Raw genomic sequence first — 15,368 nt, 5'->3', positions numbered from 1 at the left:
CTTTAATTACTCGAAAATGTTTCTTCGACTCATCTGAGTTCTGGAGAATCTGTATTAACCACAAATAACACTCCTCCCTACTTTCACCACGCCCTTGTGCAAGTCGATGTCATAAGCTTTGTATCCATCTATGCCTATTATTACAGCCAAATACCATGAGGTGCAAACTTTGACAACACTGGGCTTCATTTCATCAGAAACATATGGATCGATAATTTCCGTAAGAGACGACAGTGGATCATTCCATTTTCAAGAGAGGCTGACACTGGAACAGACCACCAATACTACCCGAACTCTCCCTTGAGGGACTAGGAAACCATGACGGTGTTCTCATGTGTGAAGTTCATGTCAGTCTCATCTAGTGGAATCTCTAGTGCCGATTTTGTTGGAAATTGCAGCCTTCCTTGAGAAGAATATGACAATTAATTCCCAACCCTACTCCCTAAAACCAATGATGGCCACCCAAGAGGCCGATATTTTACAGGAATGTTCTGCGCGAGGAAAAACTCTCTCTTTCAGCAAGTCTTGCCATGGACATAGGAGTGCTCTTAATTATGAACCTTGAACATAGTCAAAGATAACATTGTGGTACAGATTATCTATTTTAAAGTGCTAAGAAACTCAGTTTTGTGTAAAGAGTTATATAATTTTGACTCCTGAAAAAAAAGAAACCCGAATTTTTTTGGGTGATTCTAATCTTCCTTCTCCTTAACTCTTTTTAAAATTTCAACTTTGGAAAAACAATAAGCGTCCGAACGAGAGGAGAATATGTTTCCACAGAACTTTTCCCATGTGGATTCGTTCATTGTACTCCAGACAGGCAATGCATTTTTTCCTTGCATGATTGGTGAACAACGGATGTTTAATAAAAATAAATCAACTTTTATGACAATAAGAGGTATGTTATTTTTTATATTCTCCTCCACCCACGTAGCATGTGCATAACATTAGGTTTCTCCTTTGGGTATTAGAACAATGATGGAGGTGATTATTTCAAATTCCTTTGGGTACGATGGAGGCGATTCTTTCAAATAATATGGTATTTATGTATGTAGCAGCAAAAGATAGAAATGTATTTTTTATATAAATTAAAAAATAGCGTACATTGGCATCAATCCTGAACTTACTGTAACAGAATGACATGCATATTAAATAGTAAAATTATGTTAATTTTGAGAAACAAATCTTACACTATTGTGCATGTAAAGATCGTCTCCTCCACGACTTTGCAGGTTACAGATTTTTCATAATTATACTTGTATCCATGTGCGGTGCCGAGTTATAATTCACTCAAACAGCATTCGCAATAGTACTCTAACATATTATTGTAACTATCATTTCTTAATAATCACATCGCTTTAACGTATATTTATACTTTGCTTAAAGTAGCCAGGATATTTTCGGAGAAAGCCAAGAGTTTATCCTCTTAAACAATAAGTTACTACGATTAATTTCAGCAAAAATATATCAATTAAAATCCTACAGATAATGATGACCTGTGGCTTGTTATTGACATAGTCAATCACCTTTGTCTGAAAAATTAAATAAGTATAAATGTATCTTCATATCACAGTAGAATGAGTTTATGCAAATGGATTAAAATTTGTCTCCCTTTAATCCAAAGAATTAATTTTCGAGATTTGGCATGAAGCTCACTTCAAAGCATTTTTGAGTATTGTAAAGGATTGGTTCAAATTGGCAGCCTTAATACAGGATTAGCTTAAAGGCTACCTAGAATTACTCCAAACTGTAGAATCTATATTTACATAGGAGTTGTTTATTTTTGATACGTTAGAGTGATAATAAATATTAATTAATTATTTTAATTGTGGAATTTCATAAATCATTCATGGATACAGCGAATGAGAACAGAATGTGACGGCCTTGTAACTAGCTCTTGCCGAGAGCATGGCCAAATTCTGGATATTGATTGTTCTTAATAGGCGACCTTTATTAGCTCGGCACTTAAATCGGTCATCTAGTTTACACAGGTGAATAAAAGTAATTTTGAATACGTTCTAGTATTAGGTGAGTTTGCTTCAGAGCTCCAGCATTTCATTTCATCAGAAAGTGCATAGTGCAGTTTAAGGGAATCCATCAATTAAGTAATAGCAACTTAAAAATAAAAATTAATTTAAAAATATATACATATACACATCACATACATATGTCACTAAAAGATGGAAACAAATAAAAAGGACACTACGAGAAATATCTGGTTTTAATGGCCAATGACGTTCATTAAGTGAGGTTGAGAGAGAGTCGATTTGGGATGGAGAGGGTTACAAGAAGAGACGTGGCGGGGTGTGCCGGTGGTGGTGGGAATGGAATGGTGGCTATTGGGTATTAGAACGCTTGATTTTAACCGAACGACTTAAAAACCTTACGCAGTCATGCATTTGGCAACTCCTGGGTTCTCACTTCAAAAGTGCCAGCTCATTCTGGGAGGACTTCTATTGCCCTTATTATAAAACATTTATTGAAGGACTGATTGTGGGAATCAGTGTGTCTAGGAATGGGAAGGTTTTGTGGAGTATTACTGTTGATACGGATAGAAAAGTTGGTGGTGCATTAGCTGAAGTAAAAATAGAGGTATAAGTTACATAAGAGGCGTTATATCACCTTTACAAAGCGCAAGCAGCCATTGAGATCTGTTTGGAAGCAAAACTGACGAGCATAAAAGAGGCCAACATTCACAGGTAGTAGCAGGGTGATGAATTCGGAGAAAAGGGAAGGGGGAGCGACGAAGTGTGGTCTTGTGGATTTTAATATATACAGCGCAGCGTTTGAAAGAGACGGAGGGGCACGTCCGAAGGAGCAGGGACGTGGACTCATTATTGTTTACTATGCGCTCAAGTTTCTTTGAAATCTGAAAGATTTTACCGGGGAATTCGTGATAAGTTTAAGACTATCAGGGCGATGTGTTTTAGTTCGAGGAGCGGCAGTCGTGGGTACACTTAAGTTATTGAGTTATTTGAGAGGGCACGTCAAATGTTTTTATATCATATTTTCATTATTTATAAGTGTTAACAATATTAATTTTATATAGTATGTCCTGTTTGTTATCACTAGTTGACGTTTCCGCCCGGTGTATATATACATATACATGTATACGTTAGGCCGTTGGAGGTTGATGAATTCTGAGGAACGGGGGGAACAAAGTGGGATCTTGTGGATTTTAATACGTGGCGTACCGTTAGAAAGAGACGGAGGGGCACGTGTGTGTGTGTATATAGAAATATATATAAATATAAATAATTATATATTTATAAAAATTTATATATATATATATATATATATATATATATATATATATATATATATATATATATATATATATATATATATATATATATAACACACGTGTCATATGTCACCGCCATCGGCCAGCGATACCCGAACCGCTAAGCCCAATCAATTACCAGTTTATCCTCAACATTTACTATCCCGCACCAATCCGCCCCGATTCCCGTGACACTGACGACGGTTCGTTCATCGTTCACGTACGAGGCACTCCCGCTCTTAGGTATGCCATTGACCGCGACCATCCCGGACAAGCTCTCCCCCTTAGCTCCAAATACTGTGATTGCGTCCAGCACGGTGGATATGGTGTTTTGGTTCCCGCCGCAACTCAGCCACGAGTTCACCCTCTTCACCTCCACCGACCGCTCGGACACTGCTGTGAACCTCAGAAGGTCGTGCTGCCCGCCATTCGGCGTCCCTGGACTCACGCCATCGTCCACGAACAGGTCTCCCTCTGCGCACGACGTTCCGTTGGCCTGCTTGCAGTCCAGGGCAACGAGAAGGCTCAGAGGATTCCCGCGGGATGCTAAGGCGCTGGTACCGGGATCCTGAAATACCATCGACAACCGGGAAGGTTCAAGTTAGACTTTTTTAACTAACGCCCATTTTGATAACAATTAGGAATTTACATTTTTTAACTGCGCTCTATGGAATAATGATAGATACACTGATTCTCTGGACGTTATATCCATGGATATAGTAATTTAAAACTGTCGACATTACATGTTCTTCTTGGTCGAATCACATCTTACCATAGGTCTACCAGATCGATATTGATAGTTTTAAACGGGAGATTCTTGACTATGAATGACCATTAACGTTTCATTTTCACAATTGATTTCGTAAATATTTAAGATTATTTAGCATTATTATATGTATGTGTGAAACCAAAGTTTTATTGATGTGAATCCCGAATCGCGTCAGCGACAGCCGTTGGAAGTTGAAAATTGTTCAGTTCGCTTACGCCCACTTTCAACGAAAAACGCTTTCCACTGTATTTCCACACATCAAGGAAAAGAAATGGCCATATGAGACTATGTCTTGACTATAGGGTGGAAGAGGCACACACTTTGCATTCATTTTCGCGATACAATCGCGATTTCGCGGATATCACCGGGCACAATCACGCCCCATATGTCACTAATTTAACACCAACGTGAGGGTTGGACCCGATGAAATTTTCAATAAAATGATATGTGTGCTTTATGTTACTTAGTATTGTCATCTCACACTAACTGCAACAGTGTTTGTAACTTCCATAAGAGCAGTAACTGGATATCCAGGTCCTTTATTGAAATTTATTGTCTCCACTCTTTAAATCATTTCCGGCACCGTTATATGAAAGAACAGACTCTCCTTAGACCTCTAGCATGACATGGGTCTCGGTCTACGACCTGCTCAGGCGAAAGTAACATTTCAATACAGCTTAATGCGCGTCTCGTTATTGTTGCCGTCGATGATCCGTAGATTTCTCCCATTGGAAAAGATACAGTGTCAGGTCTCCGAAATTTCTACCATATATAAATTGCACATTACGGTTACAATATAAAAAAATGAAATGTTCTCACATACATTTGGAAAATAAAAAAGTCATGATCATTTTAATCGAATAGCTCCCGTACATAGAGGGTCATCATTAGCGTCTACAACACGATGGTGACCACATTACAAATTAGATGATAATTCGATGCGAAAACATAGGACGATTGGGATGTTATTGTCGATATACAGGTACAAAAGTCGTATGGTGACATAGCACCCTCCACAACACGCCCTTACGGCGGCTTTCGGGGTATTATGTAGATGTAGATGAAAGATAAAATTCATACGATGAGAATTTCCATCGAAATACAGCCTGTAAAACAGTATGAAAAGTTCTCAATTTGGCCAATTTCACTCGATAACCCAAACATTAACGCCAGGACAAAGAGTTGTCAACAAGGCGCCCGCCCTTAGCAGTAACTTTGCTTTGACTGATAGCAGTGCTAGAGATAATTCCCAGCCATAGTCATGAAGAACTCTTCAACAAGGTAAAAAGCGAAACTCTTGAAGGGATTTAAACTGTATGTACTCGCACAATGAAATGAGAAAGAACTTCTCAGTTTACAACCTAAATTAATAAGTAAAAGTAATTCAATATCAGAGAGCTTTGAACGGAATTAACAAAACGTATACTGTCAGCGAAACTGGCATGATATATTTTGCTTTATGACAGGGATGTATCTTACTGATTTGTGCACAGCACTAACAAAGTTCCGAAAATAACAGGCGGAGGGAGTAATTGTAGAATAACAAATGTTATTGGAAAGAAGTGAAAGAATCGCCAAAAAAAGAAATTTTGAGCCTTTAAAGAAAAATACAACATTTTTCATGAGTATTATAATTATAAAAATGATAAAAAAGATTTAGATAAGCGGTTGCCGACCATTTGGACCTCACGGACCAATGAACTTACAACTCTAGTGATCGAATCTCTTCTGATCACATTTCATCATTACTATTTTCTCCGATGGATTAAAAATGTACCACGCATTCCAAATTCGACCGAACCATTGGGAAGTAATACTTCATTTAAACTTTTCATCACATTTTCCTAGTACTGACAACTGAAATTTGAATCGAGACCATTCATTTTATTTACCTGTCTTGTCTTTTTATTTATGTCTTGATCCTTTTTTCTATTATTCCTAAAATGTTGTTCTATTAATGTTTTTATGTTTTATTCTAATCGCCATTTTCTGACAACACACCCTTTCATAATTTACATTGCTAGAGAGTAGCCAGCACTCTGCTGTGGTTCTTTCCTCTCTGGGTATAGATTTTCAAGATATTGACCATCCTTCAAAATGTTCTTTTGTGAAAATAGATTTCTGTCAAGGAAAGCTTTGCATCTGACAGAGAGAGGTACTCACCTGCATCGGTAAAATGTATCCGCCCCTTATGAACATGGGAGTTTCATCCCTCCTCAACATACAAGTCAAGATTCCTCCCACATGCTCCACCTTTCCGCCCCCGGGATACTCGTACCACGTGCCATTGGGCATTACGATGCTCACTGTCGGCGCGGCCGGGATGAAGGATGGGGCCACCATCACTGCTGGACCCAGGAAGAACTGCTCGTCCGCGTCCCTGGCTAGCTGCGACTCAGGGTACTCGAACAAGAAATGTCGGGCCACAGGAACGCCGCTGATGGAAGCCATATACATCTGCGTGTACAAATATGGGAGGAGAGAGTACCGCAGGCGAGCCGAAGAGACCAGTGTCGACATCATCCCCTTGTTGATGTTCCCACCCGGGAGGTGGACCCTGAAGAGTGGGAGCAGGGATCCCAATTGGATCCAGCGCTTGCAGAGAGAGGAGTCGAACGACCGAGGGGATCGAGACGGGACATCTCCCTCCGGTGTCTCCTCGTCCGGCCGGCCGCAAGCGGCTGAACCGGCCGAGAGCGGGATACCCACGAGTCCGTTGGACAGAGCTGTCATTGACGCCGAACGCATCGCCGTCCACGTCCTGTTGACCTTCGCTGGACCCCCGTGACCCCCAAAGGTACCCGTACCGGGGTAAGTCCACTCGCCCAAAACCAAACGGCGGGTTTCAGGCGCCCCTGGGGGCCAGCTGAGGCCCACAAGTGCCTTGGAGATCAACGACCCGAAGAGGGAGCCGTAGGAGTTGTGGATTTCGTAGTGGAGAACGGAGTCGGAGTGTCGGGACATGAACCACAATGTCCCCTGTGATATGGAATGGTTGAGGCCCTGTTAATATATTAAAAAAATTGATTTAAGCATTTATGTAAAATAAATATCGTCTTTTATTGGGGCAAGATTGAAACTATATGGTTCCTTCTTTCACCTAGCCCCTAAACTTAACATTGGAGACCATCACAAACACCCGAGCCCTAGGTGAAGGAAAACAAAGCTAGGCGGGAATCAATCCCGCGACCTCTGGGTTGATAGATGAGGATGTAAATTCCTACGGAATAAGGTAACCTTCCACTTAGTAGCCTACTACACACGTGGGTCCAGTCTATTGCAGATAATAGGAGAAGTAATTATTCGAAGAACTACAGGATATGCCGCGACAGTAACTTTAAAGGACTCATACACTAATGTGCAGTAAAATGCGAATGATTTTTACACTTTTAATTTGATTTATTTTGAGGTAAAAATTACTCTTAACGCCAAATACTACAAACACGGACATAAGGAAACGATTAATGAAACTTATAGGCGGAGAATATTTTTCTACGGCGATGAGACGGACGATGGGAGTAAATAAGGAGTTATTGTTATTAGTATCGATTTGTGGAATCAATTCCTTCCTCTGAACCGAATCTCGTATCGCATATAAGAAGAAACTGTATCGATTCCACATTTACCAAATTTTTAAATATCTATTTATGTAAAATTCCAAAGAAACTGCGGGAGATGCCGCAACAGTAACTTTTAACGGAGTCATCCGCTAATGTGCATTTTAATGCAACAATTTCAGAGCGTAAAAATCATTCGCCTTGACTGGGACTCGAACCCAGATCCCTCAATATCCGGTCGAGTGCTTTAGCCACTTAAGCTACCGAGCTTAATTTCAGAGTTTAAGAGGACGCCTCGGTAGCTTAAGTGGCTAAAGCACTCGACCGGATATTGAGGGATCTGGGTTCGAGTCCCAGTCAAGGCGAATGATTTTTACGCTCTGAAATTGTTGCATCTATTTATGTGCCTGTTCATGAAATAACAGATTTACTCCAGCACGAATTTACCAGGTAATTAAGGATAAATAAGTAAATCAGGACACTGCACTTGCTTAAGGAACCAAAACTAGGGTTAATATTAATTCCCAATTTTATTGATCTACATCTACACAACACCCCAAAAGCCGCCGCAAGGGCGCGTGGCTGGAGGGGGGGGGTGCTACGTTGCCAATCGCAAAAAACAATGAAACTAAATGCATAACAAATAAAATCATGCCAATTTACACCCATAGAGACGTATATATCCATGTGAAACCCATTTTAACTGACACACATGCAAACATATATACTAGCAACTAACATGCACATACGCCTATGAATATAACTAAAGTATCAACGAATGTTAGTTGAATATTTGCAACCTTCACATTAAAACTGTCACAATAATTAAAATAAACATTTTTCGTTTAAAATTACTCCACTCTTCACGATTCACTCTTATTGACTCTTGTATAATATGCATAAAAAATTATAATTGTGATAATTTGAGAAATTACACTCAGATTTTTCAACCATTAAAATAAATCCTCATATATCATATAGAGCTGTTGCAAAATCCTCTATCAGATGAATCCTAAAATTTGGAAGAAACCAGGTGCAAGAAAGCTTAAGATTAACTACATTGCAAGTGTGTTACACCTATTTTTTAATTTTTTTCCTTGGGAGGAAACAATATGGAATATATGAATGTTCTTCATACAAAAAGTGAAGTGCAACAAAAATATTCGCGTGCTTCCGACTTAGCGAATTTTTCGATTCTAGTCAAAAGCACTTAATATCTTAAATTCCTCAAATTGATTGAAAATCGGTGAAGGGAATGGGGGATGAATGGATTCGATAACCCGTCTCCAATATTTGTTAATACAATAGGAGGCAACCGGCAACTGAAGATATTTTTGCCTTTAAGAATATGTGGATAATTTGGCAGAGGAACCGTGAAGAGTGGAGGAAAAACCGATGCCGATATTAGCCTTCTCTTAACCGAACGCGCCAAGGGGTCTATATTTTAACGTTCCACCAGATGAACAGTGAACTTCACTTGAAGTGCACTCCACATAGAGAGATTGATTATCCATTTAAAAACCCTGACACTGCCGGGAGTCGAACGCAGGCTTTCCGGGTTGAAATCGATAGCACATACCACATCACAATCTCGATCCCTCCAGAGCAAAGAGGATTTGAGGTAATGGAAATAAGCCTACCGAAGAATGATGGAAAAATTTATGGAAACACAGAGTAACAAATTAAGAGCGGTTGAAGAGGGAATTATAAAGTATGGATTGCACCTAAAACTTGATTGGGAAAACTTGATTACGATAAGATGGCATAATTATGATAATATTCGAAGGAAAAATGGAGAGAAAAAATTACAGAGGGAAGCCGAGGATGAACTACAAGAAGCAAGCGAAGGAAAATGTCGATGCAAAGGAGTGGAAAAGTAGGGGAGGGAGGTTGACTTCCTCCCCTCCTTCAGAGTAGGCAAGCTGGTTCATACCCGTTTATATGTCAACACAAAAATCACAGCATTCCACACTTTAAAGTTAGGCTAAACAAAATTAGACACTGCGCAAGACGTTTAATGTACACGTAAACCTCAGATATAACCTCATCTCTGCACAAATTTCACGCCTCGCGTGACCTATACGGCCAGGGTAACGCAATGAGACTTTACGAGCTTTTCAGTGATGATTTTTTCCCTTTAGTCACGAGAAAGAATATTGCTTTAAATGTGACACAAAAAAAATATACCTCAGTTGAAAAAATTTGAATAAAAAGTTAGTAAACATATTAATGAAGAGAAAAATTACTCGAAATTTTATATACGAGACAAGGAGAAGAGGGTAGATTGGAAGATTTTAAGATGCGGGTATTTACGAGAACTGAGAAAATAAGTTATGCCAGAGAGATATCAAGAGCCAAAGAGGCCCTCTCTACCAAGATAAAAAGGGACACTCGGAGTCCTTGGATTCTGGTCTCACACGTAAAAGATTCAGGGATGTTGAACAAATTGTACATAATATCCTCTTAAGCACCACTCTTCCCCGTGAATGATTAATAATTGGCATGTTTCCAAAATAACAATTTTCATTTTGTCCCATAAGAATTTTGATTGCATAAATACTCACTCAGCAATATCCTCAGTTATCTAACTATACATCTACGATTATTAGTTAAGCTACAAGCCACCAGTGAGTAACGTCAAGAGCTAATTGCACAAAAAGCACGTACAACCTACATTACACATTATTAAAAGGATTTTAAAGAATCAAATTAGACGTTAATAAGTACTTTAATTGTAAATAACCATCACACTTACCCTCGGAACAAACTTCAAGTCATCCGTAGGATATGGGTTGGGTCCAAATACTGCCGTACTGACAGGAGAGTCATCTTCGATGATGCAACCTGGGATGGTGGCCGACAAATTGTACCCGATGTTGTTAAAAATTGAATTAAGCCACACTGTCGTCTCAGGACTAAGCAGGGAAGGATAGACGACGGGTCCATTATCATAGGTGCCCACAAAATATTGGTTCAGTTCTCCAAACTTCACGAATAAATCCTTTTCAAGGCCATCAGTGTAGGCATAAGAACCTGAAACGTTGATCTGCGGAATAAGATAAAAGAGGCACTTATTCGGCTTCATATACAATTGGTTCCTGATAATTAAAATTATTATTTTTTATCTGATGCTCAAATTTTTTGACATTCCAATCCTGCGACGGGTGCTAACAAAATCGCATTTTCCCTTATTGATTAAGAATTTCCTCACAATTATGGCTGTTTTGAGTATGACTTCTTTTTGCAGGTTGGTGTGGATATATGGTTTGATTTCTATTGATTTGATGCAAGAGTAATATTGGTAAAAAATGAGCCGTTTTATCACATTTAAATATTGGCGGGTAAGAACAAAATTGTACGCAAGCAGCTTCATCTATTGATGGTTTTCAAAGCCACTAAAGTTATCGTTTTGATTCAGGAGTCATTTGCCTGTCGACGAATGCAGTTAACAATGTCAGCGAAAATCGTTTCTCCCGCCAGTCGCAAAGTGCGCGCTGTGATTCGATTTTTGGGCGCAAAAGGATCATAAGATGCCCATATTCATCGGGAGTTGCACCTTGTGTAAGTTGTACCTATTTATAAGTGATGGAAATTACAATTGTGAGGTGAAGGATTTAATTGTTACGGAAAAGCTCAGGTATCACACATTTTTGGTAACTTGGGCATCAAAAATGGTTTCCGACTAACACAAAGAGCAAAGAGTTTTGAATGGACGAGCCTGTTTATCATCCATCCTTAAGTATTGACCATGCGCTTAGCCGCAATGTCCTCTTCTTGCACTTGAAACAGTGACTTGGTGCACTACAGAGTGAAGATAATGAGGGACTCAAGACCGTGTTATAAATACTATTGAAAGTATTCTGCCATTTATGGTTAAGTTTTTGATCGGCTCGGGTGCTAAATACTGATAAAATTTAACACGTCCATATATATATAGTATATAAAAAATATAAACATCTATATATATATATAAACCTATATATATATGTAAACATATATATATATATATATATATATATATATATATATATATATATATATATATATATATATATATATAACATATATATATACATATATGTATAAATATATATAAACATATATATACATACATATATATATATATATCCTAAATACGATAAATTAAAATCAACGTCCTTAGCGTTCCATACGTATTTTATACCTACCTTCATTTCGTGATTCATACCTAATCCCTTACTCTGTCTGTCTTACCCGGTATTCCCCCCACTATCACAATCTCCATCATTCCATTGCAAGTCAACCTGCATCCACTTTTCAAGACTTCATTGAATTTATTCAACAACCTTCTCTCAACCCCACCCCTATGGTTAAAGCATGCTTGTTTTTCTTCTTTGCACAGGGTCTGTTCCAAAAAAAGTAGTCTTTTTCTCGATGTCTTTTTTGTCTCAAAAGGCGTCTGCCTCAGGGACAAGCAGTGTACGGTAGTTTTTACGTGAAAGTCCTCAAAAGGCTGCAGAAAAGAGTACAACATGTCAGGAAGGAAATCTTTCTCAATTGGAGGCTGTACCACGACAACGCACCGTCCTACACCGCTTTCTTGGAGACATTTTTCTTCTCTTATCGCGAATCATCCAAATCTACTTATGTACATGGAACCCTACAAGCCAACAAATAAAATCTGTCGATGCGGGTGATTACACACCAAGTATCCAATAAAAAATAATTAGAAATAAATCCGTAAAATCCACTTCAAAAAAAGGGAACGACCTCAGCCTCCCACGTGTCACCCACCTGCGGTCGCTGCACGGGCATGTACCGCCGTTCCGAACTGCTCAATAAATTTCTTGCATCCGCAGTCTGCCCCAGCATGCCATCGTCAACCTCAAAGGACTTACGACTGAGTGCGTGCAGCCCCAAGCAGTCCGTGTCCAGTGGGAGACCCTCAGCGTCCGCCTGTTGCAGGAAATCCAACGCATCGTCGGCATCATCCCTGCAGGTGTGAAGACCCAGGGCCCAATATGGTGGGAGAGTGGGGAGGCCGACGATTTCTGCCACCTGATGGGATACGTCCGAAGGTGTAGGACCGGCCAGAATGTGAATTTCCATAGAGTATTTGACGACAGCTCGCAAGACCAATAGTCCTGATGGCAGCAGGTTGGCCTCGAGTGGCCCTTTGGCTGAGACGAAAATCCCATGGGCAAGGCCACCATCGTCCAGGAATATGAGGAAAGGGTGAGCAGGCCTTCGCCCTCCACCGGCCCAAAGGGGCAAAGGACCTCGGGGCAGCTTCAAAGTCGGCGGTATCGTATCCCCAATGCCCGCTCCACCCCAGCCATACACATCAGCGCTGGGAAGTTTCAGGGTGATCACCCAATACCTATTCGATAAAATGTTGCAGTCGTTGAAATTCTTTATTTTTGCATCAAATAAAAGGAAAAATCAAAGCTAGAATATAAGAATTTCACAGAGAAAGCTAATTCCTCATGACCAGAATTAAAAAAATACGATCTTTCCATTCTCGTCTGTATGATTTAGCCAATAAAGGACGTGGAATTTTAATTGTATAAGTCAATTTGTCAATAAAGTTCATGTAAGGACGACGAGCGAAGAAAAGTGATGTGAAAATCCTTTAATATATATTCCGTATAGAGATATGAAGTAAACATACAGTTTTTGAGCTCTCTTTAAGTCTTAATTATTCTTGAAACCTGCTCCAAAATTTATTTTGGACTAGTTTCGAGGAGCCAATTTTGGAAACTATTCGATTTTGACTGATTTTTGCCACATAAATTATTTATTTTAAACAAAGGCAAGTAGGTGTAGTTATACTAACGCAATGCAATTCATATAATTAAACAATTGATAGCTGTTTTCCGTGAGACTTTAGAGGATTCCTCCATAAAAGTAACGGCTGTTCCATTTACTACAGTTCTTTAAATAAAGCTAACTCAATTTACTAGAATTAATAAGGTAGACAACGTGTGCTTCGTTTTTTGCGAACGCAAGTGAACTGAGGTAAGCCTTGCGTTGAAATGTTATTACATTACAGATTATAAACAGAAATGGCCGATGGGCTGAGTTGGCACATTCATAAACCCCTAAGTTTACACAACAACAGCTTCGCGACCCTTTACTTCAGCGAATAACCAAGAGCTTCTACCTAGAGCTTCTAGATAAAAGTGGACGTTTTCTTGATCCATAAATTCAATCTCATAAACTGCCGAGCGTCATTTTAGTTCATTTAAAGCATATGAAAAATTCTAAAAACTTGTCTAAGTTCGAAAATAATTATCTATTTCCTGTTGCGTCTAATTTTAAAACGAGATGAATAGTTCGTTTATGTTACAGAGATCTATCAAATCCCTCACCTCGAATCACATTTTCTGTTCACTTTCTTCATCCTAAGGCATTTTATTAGAAACAAACTCAACGTATGCACATATTAACATAAAACTTGACACGCTAAAGATATCGCTTCTTCAGACGGAAGGTTGCACTCATAAGAATGATTTCAGATTGATTCCATTGAACGGAAAAATGAAAGAGAATTATAATACTTCAAATTCAACTGGGCAATTCAATCTATTTAGAGAGCGTCTCCATTCATAATGATATGGTTAACAGGCCATCCCCATATCCTCCTGCACTCGTATCGATCCTTAACGTCGCCTGAAACACTCCCCCCCTTCAACTTACCAGTCACTGGCTATTAGGGGTCCCTCGGCCGTGCCAATGAGGAGATTGGACGTGTTTTTGTCCAGCACCTCGAGGGAAAAGGGCGGCTTCCCGCCTGGAAGGCCGAAGGTCTTCACATTGAACGCCGTCTCGGAGAGGAGGAGCCCGGAAGGCGGGGGTGGCAGCCCGACGTACCGGTCCTCATCGTAGAACAGTAACGAAAGATGTTCCTTGGTCTTGGGGGAGATCTTGATTCGGATTGGGTGCATCTTGGTGTCGAGGGGTGAGGATGTCACTAGTGGGGTGAGGGAGATATTCGTACCGTCGGACGAGATGGATTCCTTCAGGTAATTGTTGTAGGAGGGGAGGGAATGGTAGCAGGGTGGATCGTTCGTCGAATTCCAGCAGCAACCGACGTAGATGCACTGAGAGGGCGTCGGGGACTTGCCCGCCATGCACTCGACCCTGCCACACGTAAGGGAGAAATGCTTTGGTTACTAAAATGCCACTGCCCTTAAAATGACACAGCCCCTTCGAGGGCATGCAGCAGGGGGTTTCGCGTCGACCACTAAATATAAAAACCACAATTATTTACCTGTCTCGGAAGTGTTCTAAACCTAAATGACCAGAGTAATAGAGACGTAAGAAAAAGAATTGCGTTTGGGAAAGAAACTTCCAAAAGAAGGGAATTTTTTCGACTGATTTTGAGCGCTAATTTTAAGATAAGATTCGCTAAAACTTTGATTTTGGACTTCTAATTGCTCGGAAACTTGGTCTTTGAAGAAGGGAGATATGCGTGGATTTTGTGGGATTTTAAGATGTTTTTTTGAAGAAGGAAGGAAAAAGTAAAATGAACTGAAAGGAAAACAAATAAGGAAGTGCAAATGGTTAGAGAGGAGAGAAGAGTGTTAGGAGAAATCCAAAGGAGGCAGGAAAGGTAAGTTCAGGCAATTTTGACTGGGGATGGGATGTTGAAGACTGAAACAGATAGGGGAAGCTAGGCAAGCGAGGAAGGGGTAGAATTAAGTAAGGCATGTTGGACGAAATGAAAGGAGGAAGGAAGTATGCTGAATTAAATAGGGGACTTATTTAGTATTGGATG

The 15,368-nt window shown here is 39.8% G+C and overlaps 1 protein-coding gene across 1 annotated transcript; it reads right to left on the bottom strand.

Annotated features, from left to right (window-relative positions):
- Positions 1 to 3,404: 3,404 nt before the first annotated feature.
- Positions 3,405 to 14,721, bottom strand: LOC139695285 (lysosomal alpha-glucosidase-like). Its single transcript, XM_071593982.1, has 5 exons — positions 14,288 to 14,721; positions 12,383 to 12,968; positions 10,365 to 10,655; positions 6,216 to 7,055; positions 3,405 to 3,851 (listed from the first exon to the last, which is right to left on the bottom strand). Exons 1-5 carry the CDS (start codon positions 14,719 to 14,721, stop codon positions 3,405 to 3,407), a joined length of 2,598 nt encoding a protein of 865 aa, XP_071450083.1.
- Positions 14,722 to 15,368: the final 647 nt, after the last annotated feature.

The sequence above is a fragment of the Hetaerina americana genome, unplaced genomic scaffold (assembly GCF_022747635.1).
Source record: "Hetaerina americana unplaced genomic scaffold, ioHetAmer1.1.p SCAF_6, whole genome shotgun sequence".
Classification (NCBI taxonomy): domain Eukaryota; kingdom Metazoa; phylum Arthropoda; class Insecta; order Odonata; family Calopterygidae; genus Hetaerina; species Hetaerina americana.
The sequence above is the reverse complement of the archived record's forward strand: the minus strand, read 5'-3'. Positions and strand labels throughout refer to the sequence as shown.